Source organism: Abramis brama, assembly GCF_963993115.1.
Source record: "Abramis brama genome assembly, chromosome: 10".
Lineage (NCBI taxonomy): Eukaryota > Metazoa > Chordata > Actinopteri > Cypriniformes > Leuciscidae > Abramis > Abramis brama.
In genome coordinates this window covers 22236678-22249211 of record NC_139972.1, presented here as the reverse complement: position 1 = coordinate 22249211, position 12534 = coordinate 22236678, and the positions used below count along the sequence as shown (strand labels likewise).

At 42.4% G+C, this 12534-nt stretch overlaps 1 protein-coding gene across 1 annotated transcript in view; it reads left to right on the top strand.

The window, feature by feature from the left end:
• LOC311090474 (cytochrome P450 2M1-like) overlaps positions 1-12534 on the top strand; it is a 40677-nt gene that overhangs the window by 18400 nt on the left and 9743 nt on the right. Inside the window, exon 4 of the mRNA XM_084125755.1 lies at positions 4439-4576. Within this exon, the coding sequence (XP_083981881.1) occupies positions 4439-4576 (138 nt within the window). The remainder of the gene's footprint in view (positions 1-4438; positions 4577-12534) is intronic.

Sequence of the window (12534 nt, the reverse complement as noted above, 5' to 3'; positions counted from 1 at the left end):
GATGAAACGGTACGCAAGACACTGAATAACGCCAGAGCTCCATCTACTCGGGCTAATTACTCCATAAAGTGGAGAATTTAAAGGCTCCATAACTCCATAAAGGCTCAACTGGATCAGGGCAAAGCAGCCAGTACAATCAGGGTTTATGCTTCATCTATTTCAGCACCTCATAGGGGAGTGGATGGCCAGCCATTAGGCCGACATCCCTTGGTAGGTCAGTTCCTGAAGGGAGCTCGTTGCTTATGTCCAAATCACACTTTGCGGGTACCCAATTGGGATTTGCCTTTTGTACTAGACTCTCTCACTAAGCCCCCGTACGAGCCTATGGCGGATCCAAATTTAAAAGCTTTGTGTCTCAAGACAGCTTTTCTCTTGGCTATATGCTCTGCTAAAAGGGTAGGAGAATTGTGTGCACTATCTATTAGTGAGGATTGTTTACGTTGGAGGCCGGATGGCACAGGGGTGACGCTCTGGCCCAACCCTGCCTTTTTACCAAAAGTACTTAATCCTCAGTTCAGAAATCAATTTCTAGAGGTAGTTCAATTTCAACCCACTTCTTCACAGGCAGATCAGCAGAATTTGCTCACCCTTTGTCTAGTAAGGGCATTACGCACCTATGTAAACTTTACTCAGACCTTGAGGAAGTCTCATTCTCAGCTTTTTGTTTGCTATGGAAAGGCCAGACTAGGGTTGCCACTTTCTAAGCAACGTTTGTCACATTGGTTGGTTGAGGTTATTTCCCAGGCTTATACGGTAAGAGGGTTTCCAGTTCCTATGGGAATACGGGCCCACTCAACCAGAGGTGTAGCAACTTCATGGGCCGCACTAAAAGGAGTTCCGATGGGGGAGATTTGTGCTGCAGCATCATGGTCTACACCATGTACATTTGCTAATTTTTATAGAGTTGACGTAACTAGCACAACGCCTGTCAGCACGGCAGTTTTGATGTCTGTTGCCCAGTGAGGTTTGAATAGTTCGGAGTCTGTAGTTCCTCGCGACCCTGTTGACATGAGTCATCCTATTAGACCGTAGTGACAGTCAGAGTGAGGTCGAAACAGATCGTAAGTTATGAATATAACTATGGATCTGTGAGACCGAAGAATGACCGTCACTATTCTTGTCGCTTGGAATACTAGGGCATTCAAGGTAAGAGAACGAGTCGGAAGTTTAACTCGCCTTTTATAGCGTGTGACGTTTCCGCTTCCAGGGTCATGGGCATGACTTTGTTTACATAAGGTCTCGAGAGAAGGCGGAACGAAGGTTATCATCCTATTAGACTGTAGTGACGGTCATCCTTCGGTCTCACAGATCCATAGTTATATTCATAACTTATGATTTATGTGCTCACACTATACGGTCCAATAGTCGAGCTGCGACTTCACTGCTCAGTGCTTACTATAGGCCTACGTGTGAAATATGCGCAATAAACTCCCATACAGGGTTGTGCTGATAGATGAAATCCAGAGATACCGTCAAAAGCATCAACTATCAAGAGGATTTAGCATTTCCAATTTATGTATTAAATTATTATTATTATTATTATTATATGGTAGGCCTACGACGTTTATTCTTAAATTTATATTAGCCTACCATTAATTTGCCCCGGCCCGCAATAATCCTGTGAGGATAATATAGATTACCTCCTCCTCATTGAAAGTTATTTAAAAGCATTTAGGTCGATTATACAATGAATTATAGTCCTAGTCCTATAGGCCTAATTAAAATTATTAACAGTCAATAATATGTTCAAAAACTGCAATAATCAGACATCAATGAAAATTAAGAGCAGCTTAATTTAAAAAACAACTGGTTTAACACGAAATACTTATCTTCTCATTTTTTTCACTACATGGGCACAAGAGAAATATTAAGAAATAGCCGTTAGCATATGTTGAAGTAGGATATAGGCTATCTCTCGTTTTATCTGCGGGAATGCGCCGAAAGCGCATTTTTAATTTCACTTGTTGTTGGAGACTTCTTCACCAGCATAACTCTCGCGCAATAAATTGAAGATTGTCTTTGTCGCCTCCAAGCACAGCGAACTGTCAGCTATCTTAAAAATATTTGAAATAACATGTTGATCACAGCTAAAGGGATTTTCTCGTAACTTTGGCTAACGTTCTGACAGGGTTCTCTTAAAGTTATGAACAAGCATTCCAGTAAAGTTAACAGAACATTCGTTCAAAGTTATCTGGTCTTTAATAATGTTCTCAAAACAATAGCACAAAACATTATTTATACATCGTTCATGGAGAGTTATTCTTCCCTGACACGTTATTAGTCTAACGTTTCAAAATATTCAGAGAACATTTGAAAAAAGCTATCCATGATTTTCTACCGCTATTGGGGAAAGACAATGTGGATTTACTTTTAAACTCTAACATATTTAGATACAAGTTTAGCATGTGCAGGATGATGATGATGATGTGTTACACTGTAAAAAAAAAAAATACGTAAAATCAACAGTAACTTACTGGCAACAAATATCCAGCAAGCTTCAGTATTTTATTCCACAGTAAAATTACTGTAAATCTGACTACAGTACACAACATACAATACAATACAATCTGTTACACGCTGAAATATAAAGGCTTGCATGCAAAAAATATTTCACAGTTATATTACTGATTATTAGATGTCACGTCAATTATGACAACACTCAGAAGTCCGTTTAAATTTTTTTATTAAAACTGAATTCATTAAACTGTAAAAAAAACTCTCCAGACTTGGCAGGGCCAATGCAGATCCCAGATTTTTGCTGCCTATAGAGAACAAAACACAAAAATTGAGTTGCACTACAGCTTAACAGACATCAATGTGATAAACAGCTTTCATTTAATTTACAGTATATGGAACCACAATACATTCAACCAGGAGATGTGCCAAAACTTAATACCTTTAAATGAGAATAAAACTATGTGAGGGTGAGTAAATTTTTGGCTCGATGGTGTTTCAAGCCCCCAATGGCTCCTTAGAGGCAGCTAACCCTACCCTCAACCTTAAACCTACCCATCCCCTTGCTGCCTGGAAGGCGCCGTTGGGGGCTTAAAACACCAAACACCAAATTTTTGGGTGTACTATCCCTTTAAATTAAATTTTAAGATCCTGATCTCCTCGATCCATGTTACAAAGCTAAAACCGCTCTCATTTTATGAATTGTAATGCGTTCTTCAATAGCTGAACATTGTATTGAACAATTGTACTTACCTCTATATTAAATGAAAGAGCGATACTCATCAGCATGCTGCAATGTCGAACAACTGTACATACACGCTGAAAGAAATGAAAAACATATTCAACACTGCATAGACCTACAGAGATATTCGTTTCACAATGCATCCCCTTTCTGAATGACCCTGATCTCCTCGATCCATGTTATCTAAAACCGCTCTCATTTTATGAATTTTAATGTGTTCTTCAATATAGTGAAGAAATAGGAACATTAGCTAATTTATTACTTGTTATAGCACAAAATGTCGTAAAACGGCCTGTAAGATGCTTCCGTGGATACATTTTTACAGAATGTATAAATACATTTTGATATAATTCTTATTAATGTTTTAAAGTGTCATTAATGTAAAATACTAAAACTATATTTGGCTAAATATTTGGTAAAATACTAAAACTATATTTGACACTTTAGTTACAATTTAATAATTGAATAACCAATGACGAACAAAGCAGAATACCAGTAAAAGAGATTTATCTGAAAGGTAAAATTATTCTGTGACTTATATACAGACATTTGAATATTTACTTATTTAATTACCCATATTTTAATTAAAGATATGCCATAATAGCAACACTATGCAAATTTAATGATTTCACTCAACTAACATAGATTTTTAATGAAAGCGAAGATGTCTGAAAATGCACATCTAATTCATATAAATATTAAATAATAACCCCATTAATTACAACAATTATCAAATTTAAAAATAATAACACTAGTGTGGTATAAAACAGTTTAATGTTGTCATAGTGTCTCTTATCATTTAAATAGCAATCGAGTGCTTGAAAGGAGTTAAGTTGCAGTGTTTAAGGAATTGAAGCAAGTCTGTCACTGTTTGACGAGTAGTCACATTTTGTTCCTGTGTACAGTCAAAAGCTTTGATGTTAATAAAGCTCAGACATTAATGAAACCAAGATCTTACCCCATGGTACCCTATTATAGGTACTCTATGTAATATACAGAGTTCTTGTATTAACTCTCTTTAACACATTTACCATGGAAACCATAATTAATATACCAATTGTTGACATGGCAAATTTTTCACAGAATGTTCCTACAAAACATCACCAGACAGTGAGTGTTTATATAACAGTCAGAAGTGGAAAGCCTGTCATTTGTCAAAGAGCAGACCGTTTGTCTTCACTCACATCAGTTGCAAGATGGATATAACATTGGCATTGAAAAATGTATTATATGTCGTCATAGCTGTCTTGCTTCCGTTATTGCTGTGGAAGAGTCAAAGGAAAGCAGTTTGGGCGGCTGCCTCCAGGACCCGCTCCGAATCCACTACTGGGAAATTTACTTCAGTTTGATGTCAAGGAACCATACAAGTTTTACCTAAAGGTCAGTATTCAAAATACTATAATTCTGTTAATTAGCAGCTGTTTGTGCTTGGATGGTTGTTGTCAGGACTTACAAGGATGTACAAAAACTGTATTTTTGACAAAACGAGTTAAGTGCACAGAATACACAACTAACTAAATAATTCCCTTGCTTTCCCATCATGAACTTCCATTCCCATAACCCATTGCCTGGATTCATTATTGTTTGATCACTTATATGTCTCATTATCTGGATAAACTCTGCCTATTTAAGCCCTGTATTTTCACTCACTTGTTACGAAGTCTTGCTAGTGTCACACTGCATTTTTTAAATAGGATTATGGCGTTTTTCAACCTCTTTAACCTGATTTTCTAAAATCTACTACTGCTGGAAAAAAAAAACCTGACAAAGATTGCCAGCAAACGAATGTAAACGGATTGTTGTAAACTAGAAGTTGTTTTAACATTTCCTTAGGGTGAATTTGCTAGCCATTGTAAAAAGCTCCAAGCAAGCAATCTACTTCCACTCACAATATAGCATTAAGTATATTCGCTACTTGATTTGTTTTAGTTTTGTCATCAGTTTCTACATGTCTGTATGGTCAATAAAATGATCCTAAGTTTTAGTCATCATTTTAGGTTAACACATTTTCTTTGTATTTGGCTACATGATGTCTATGGAAGCGTCAACAATAATCCTTTCCATTATAATTAGACTACACATTTTATTCATATCAGATACTCATTGTGTAAGTAACTTTAAAGTTTACTCTATTCTTCTTCCAGTTCACCGGCCACTTACTTTCATTTATTTTGGGCGAAGTGGATGAATTCACGTGTTGTAAATCCAAAAGATGCGATTCTATGAACTGCGGCACAAACTAACATGGCGGCGCCCATCACGCATACCTCAACTAACAAAACACATCCACTTGCACATATTTGACAATCGGAATATCAGATATTTCATGCTATAGCTAATGAATATTTTGAAAAAGGAAAAATTAAATAAAAGTAGATACTCAGCCATTCTGTGCTATATTGTGGCTGCGGTGTGACAAGCAATGACGCTAATAACGGTTACCTTTAAAAACTCACGCATGGGGGTCAGCCAGAATAATTTAAACTTGCGTGTGAAAGGGTTAAAACAATTGTTGCGATCATGAGAAAACAAAACAAAAAATAATAATAATGGCCTCTTAGGCTTTCGCACTTTTTTGACTGGATAGTTAAAAACAGACATATATATTATATCTCTATTTAAAACACCTATCCCAGTTTGAAAACGGCCCAAAATTGGGAAACGCCCCCTTTTGTTCCGCAGAGAGACCTACATTGTGTGCTGTATTGCATTACTAAATTCAACCTAGAAACAAACATCAGTTTTGGTTACTTTCTGCAAGTCGGCTCAAAAGAACAGTCAAGTGAAATTTGAAGGATGGATATATTGTTGGCATTGAAGACAAATGTAGTGTCTGTTGTCATGACTGTCTTGGTTATGTTACTGCTGTGGAAAATTCGAGGAAAGCAGAGCAGTTCCCTTATCGAGTCGTTTCCTTCGACATTACGTATGGCGAAAACCCTTTTCCTTGAAATGCTGAAGCCTGATTGAATCACTCTTTTGCTTGCAAATAGCCAATGGCGTCCGAGAATTCACCTGATTTGTTGTGACAGCCACTATATAGGCGACGTCGGGCGCCAAAATATTTATTTTGTTCTAGAATATTTTATTCTAAGGATGTCTCTTTGCCGCATGTGTGGCGGGCCGATCGATTTCCCAGATGCACACGAGCAGTGTGTACTGTGTCTGGGCCTTGCCCACGCTGAGGCAGCATTGGAAGGATCAGATTGTCGAGCCTGCTAGGAATTGGCAATCAAGATCCTTCATGCAAGGTTCTCCACTGTTCACAGCAGCGGCCTGCTGGCTCCTGCCTCTCCTCCGCCTACCGCCGTCAAGCCACGGGCCGGTAGACTGCAGGGTGCTTCATCAGAGGTCTCTAGCGAGGGGTTAGCATCGGCCCAATGCCCACATCGTTGCCAGAGCCCCCTCTCTATCCCCCCTATGTTGAGGATAGTTCCCGCCCTCCGAAAGAAGCGCGGGAAATGGTCTTGTTAGGTTGTGGAGAGGATGACGCCATGTCTACGAGTGCCTCTTACCCGGGTGCTTGGTCTGAGGCCCCTTCAGAGGCTAGCTGCACCCTGACCTCACTGGATGCAGAGCTGATGTCCATCCTCAAGGAGGCAGTGGCAGATTTGTCGTTGGACTGGGTGGCCCCTTAGCAGTCGTCCAAGAGATGGATGGACTGGTCTTAAAATGGACGCCTCGCAGAGGCCTGCCTCTTTATTCCCTGAGCTCCTCGACGAGCTCACCCGTTCATGTTCCCGCCCTCCGAAAGAAGCGCGGGAAATGGTCGCGTTCAGTTGTGGAGAGGATGACGCCATGTCTACGAGTGCCTCTCACCCGGGTGCTTGGTCTGAGGCCCCTTCAGAGGCTAGCTGCACCCTGACCTCGCTGGATGCAGAGCTGATGTCCATCTTCAAGGAGGCAGTGGAAGAGATGGATGGACTGGCCGCCAAACGGACGCCTCGCAGAGGCCCGCCTCTTTTTTCCCTGAGCTCTACGATGAGCTCACCTGTTCATGGCGCTCCCCTCACTCAGCCCGAGCCCATGCGCAAGGAACTCAGCTGCTGACGACAGTGGAGGTGGTGGAGAAATTAGGGTATGCGCGACTGCCTCCCGTCGAGGACAGCTGCCGCATTTCCTGCCTAAGCGATCCAGCCGGGGTGCTGCTATGGGCAGAGTGGTCAGAAAGATGGTGGTCACCACAGATGCGTCACTGTCAGGCTGGGGAGCCCTCTGCAATGGCAGACCAGCGTTCGGTGCGTGGACGAGAGACCAGACGCGCTGGCACATAAACTGCTTGGAGAGAAGCTGTTCATTTGGCACTACAGAGTTTTCTTCTGTTTGTGAAGGACCATCATGTTCTTATCCGGACGGACAACACGACGGTGGTGGCATACATCAATCGCCAGAGAGGAATGCACTCGAGCTCCCTGCAGGGTTTGGCGAGGCACCTGCTCTTTTGGGCGGATCGGGTTCTACTTTCGATCCGGGCAGTACATGTACCAGCCAGTTTGAATTTAAGCGCGGACATGCTGTCCAGGAAGGGCATTGTGCACGGAGAGTGGAGATTACACCCTCAGACAATAAAGATGATCTGGAATCTTTTTACGGAATTGGTGAACCTGTCGTCATCCCCCCCGTGGTGGATCCCGCTGAGAAGGGACCATTTGTTCCAAGTGAAGGGCACCATATGGCACCCCAGTCCAGAATTGTGGGACCTGCATGAGCGAGTGTTACAAACTATATCGGAGGCTAGGGCTCCTTCGACGAGGCGCTTGTATGCATTGAAATGGAGAGTGTTTGCAAACTGGTGTACTAGCAGACATGAAGACCCGAGGGGTTGTGATATCCCCGCTGTTTTGACCTTCCTGCAGGAACGTCTAGATGCTGGCAGCTCCCCCTCTACATTGAAAGTTTACGTGGCCGCTATTGCCACCTCTCATGACATGCTGGATGTCGAAACAGAGGCTGTCACACTGGATTGTGGAGGCCGTACGACTGGCTTATGCTTCCCGAGGACTCAATTGCCCAATAGGAGTGTGTGCCCACTGACTCTACTAGGAGTTTGGCATTGTCATGGGCTTGGGCTAAAGGTATGTCTATTCAGGACATTTGCCTCGCGGCAGGCTGGTCATCTCACAACACTTTTGCAAAATTTTATAACTTGGACATTCCCTCGTTTGCACCACACCTTCTGTCAGTGCAAGAGGAGAAGGCTGAGCAACCATTGGATGACCGAGTTGACTGAAGACACGCCCGCCTGGCGCGTGTTTCAAACCATGGTTTCAACCAGGCCGTTTAAGCAGCGGGAGGCGCTACAGTATCATGTTATTCTCTTGTGTCCGTGAATGATCTACTGTTTAAAAGGGTCATATAATGCCATTTTTGTACAAGTTAATATGATTCTTTAGGGTCTAAATGAAAATTTTGTAATATACTTTAATTAAAAATTCTCATTAGTATTGTAAGAAAACACTCATTTTACCTGGTCAAAAACAGCTCTGTTTTCAGCACGCCATTTAAGTGCATGTATCTTTAAATGATAATGAGCTTTGCTCACCCCGCCCCTCTGTTCTGTGGGGCGTTTTGACACAACACACGTGGAGTGTTGCCTTGACAACAGTTGAGGGTATATTTTGGAGAAAGAATGGCAGCGGGAGTCTCTGAGGTAATATCTGTGAAACTGTATCAATTTGAACCAGAGTCGGACCCGGAACAAGATAATGGCCCCGAAAAAGTTTGACAATTAAGGCTCGAACAGGATGTTTCTGAATGGTTGGTTAACGTAATGTCACTTTGTTCTATCTTTGTATGTACTGGCAGGGTAGAGTAGTGAGATACGAACGCTATGTGTTTACTGATGTATACGTTAGTTCATTGACAGATTGATGTTACAGCTAATGGTCATGAAAAACTTTTTTTCGGTAAATGTAGGCTTGTCAGTGATCCGTAACATTATCTATGCAGTGTTAGGTACAACTGTCAGGGCTGAAGCACTGACATGAGGTCACGGCAGGAATGTTTCTTAGCAAAACCAGCTTTATGTTGATCCTCGTTTATAAAGCAGTCTGGTGAGAAATGATTCGCGCAAACATGAAAGCATTGACGTTGATCGTGGGGAATATTCCCTTCGAAAACAAAACTCAGCCACTGCGTCTTCAGCGTTTCGGATTTAGGAACATCAAAATGACTGCTGTGTTCATTATTACACCCAAGAACAGAACACCACAATCTCTTAGACGCCATTCTGCTCCAGCGTATCAACAATGCGGACTATGATGACAGCTTGCTCAGGGCGGGTCTGTGTTGAAACGCTGCTGTCAATTAACAATCGTGGGAGGGGCGTCCGACCGTGTGACGTCACACGGTCAGACGGCTCGATTTGAGACAGGGGAAAATATATAAGGAGATTAAAAAAAAACACTGGATGGATTTTTATCATTATATGATGGTTGTGTACAGGCACTGCCAACACACACTTCAGTACAATCAACTTGTAAAAGTGCATGTACCATTATATGACCCCTTTAAATAAAACACATTCTTAATGTTGTCCCCATTATCTATGCCCGATTATTGAGGCCAGCAGTGTATTCAAGAACCAACATATTTGTTGCCTTTTTCCACCCCCTATATCACACCAGTTCAGTGCTGCTTAACTGTGTACAGGGGGACGCTGGCGGCACCAGTGCCGAGTTGGCTCTGTGCCAAAATGCATCTAGGTGTTTCAACCAGGTCTGGTACCTCACCTAGGGGAGGTCTTGCTATGTCTTAGCGCCTAGTCCTCTGCATTGGACTGGCCAATTTCACACGGTGGGGGTTTTATTCGTTCCCCATACGTAATGTCGAGGAACCGACGCAATAAGGGAACGTCTCTAGTTACTCAATGTGACCGTAGTTCCCTGAGAGGAGGGAACGAGACATTACGTAAATTGCCGTGTGAAAAGTATCTTCATAGCCTCAATAGCTCTCGTTCAGTCGAAAGATTCTGAGGTATTTTGGCGTCTGACGTCGCCTATATAGTGGCTGTCACAGCCAATCAGGTGAATACTCGGACGCCATTGGCTATTTGCATGCAAAAGAGTGATTCAATCAGGCTTCAGCAATTCGAGGAAAAGGGTTTTCCCCATACGTAATGTCTCGTTCCCTCCTCTCAGGGAACTACGGTTACGTTGAGTAACCAGAGACTTCTTGGACGGCTGCCTCCAGGACCCCCTCCGAATCCACTGCTAGGAAATTTATTGCAATTAATTTCAAGGAAGCCTACAAATATTACCTAGAGGTTAGTAGGCCTATTCATTAACATAATTCAATCATATAATTGGCTGCTTGTATGATTGTGTTCAAAGCTTACAAAGATGCGCAGGTAGCCTGTAGTGTTTCTAACACCTGTGTGGGTAAACTAGTGAACCATTAAGTCCACAGAATACAAAAACGTAATGAATAAAATAAAGTATAATATAAATAAATACAATTATATATATTCACCTGAAATCGTTGATACACTCTTCAAAATAAAGGTTAAAATAATAATAGGGGCTTTCGCAGCGATTCCAAAGAAGAACCATTTTGTGTTCTTCAAAGAACCTCAGCAAAGGCGGGCTGAAATCGCGGCAGATGCTGCTGTTGGTGACACTGTTTGTGTCCTTCGCCACAGACTTTCCGCGGTCGCTTTCTCTATGTGTAGCCTACTATAATAAAACTGTTTGTACTGTAAAAACTACATGGTCTTTTTAAAAAAGAATTCTTCTCAGTCTCCTTTTTCACGCATTGACACTGTCCTATGAGAAGAGTTATGAACATGGAGCCAATCTATGTTCACAAAACCTCTCTTTAGCTTTACTTTCGTACGTTAGCATTTATACATGTTTCGGGTGGTGTAGCAACCGTCCAATGATGAGAATATACATTATATCACATACAATCTGAGACAAAGAGAAAAACAAATTAATCTATTGCAACTTTCTCCTTTATTTGCCTGGTACCCATATCTGGGCTGCTTTCCAGGAAACACACATACATACTGTACATGGAGAGTACATTCAAACAGAGGAAACAAGAACAGCTTCTCCCCTTGCAGCCTAGCCCTATAGGATTCAGAAAAGTCAGGGTGAGAGGTTTATCTTACATATCTAGCTATACATCTAAATAAACAAATTACAATGTAGTTTTTTACAGGCTTTGTGAGGTGCATCTGTTCCACCGTTACTAGGTGAGCGCCACTATTCTGGCATTTCTGAACCCCTAGAGAAGTTTAAGAGGGCTGAAAGTAGCTCCCTGTATTACTGTTGCTCAAAAAATTTCACTTTTTCACACACTGAATTGCTGTTTGTAGCACTTCAGTGCTATCCGTATCCAAACTTGCACTACAATCAAAATCTTCATCAAAGAACAATGCACTAATTTATAGCCGGGGCAGGCGGATTAATATGAGAACGAAACACAGGTTTAATCTTTGACACATGGAAGGCGGGATGAATTCTCCTGTACGCAGGAGGAAGGTTGAGGCGGACTGTCACCGGACTAATGATCTTTGCGACAGTGAATGGGCCAATGAATTTGGGAGCAAGCTTATTAGAAACGGAGCGGAGAGGAATGTTCTTGGTAGAAAGCCACACTTTTTGACCAACGACGTATACGGGAGGCTTAGACCGGTGGCGATCGGCTTTAGCCTTGGTGCGCGCCCCCACTTGGAGTAGAGTCTCACGGGCTCTAGTCCATGTGCGGTGACACCTCTGGATGAAGGTGTGAACGGAGGGAACCGCGACTTCGGATTCCAGACTGGGAAAAATTGGTGGCTGGTACCCTACACTACACTCAAACGGAGATAGGCCCGTCGATGACACTGGTAACGTATTGTGGGCGTACTCCACCATAGACAGTTGTTGACTCCAAGAGGAAGGATTCTTGGAGACCAAACATCGCAACATCCTTTCCAGATCTTGGTTGGCTCTCTCGGTTTGACCATTGCTCTGGGGATGAAACCCTGAGGACAGACTGACAGTCGCTCCCAACAATCTACAAAATTCTCGCCAAAATTTGGACACAAACTGAGCTCCCCTGTCGGAAACCACGTCTGTCGGGAGGCCATGTAAGCGAAAGACGTGATCTACGACGGTCAACGCTGTCTCCTTGGCTGAGGGTAATTTGGGCAAGGGAATAAAGTGGGCCGCCTTCGAGAACCGGTCCACCACGGTCAAAACTACCATGTTGCCCTGAGAGGGCGGGAGGGCGGTAATAAAATCTAGCGCAATATGGGACCAGGGTCTCGAAGGGACAGGCAGCGGTTGAAGTAACCCATCTGGGGGTCGATTGGAAGTCTTACCAGTGGCACAAACCGAGCAAGCCAAAACAAA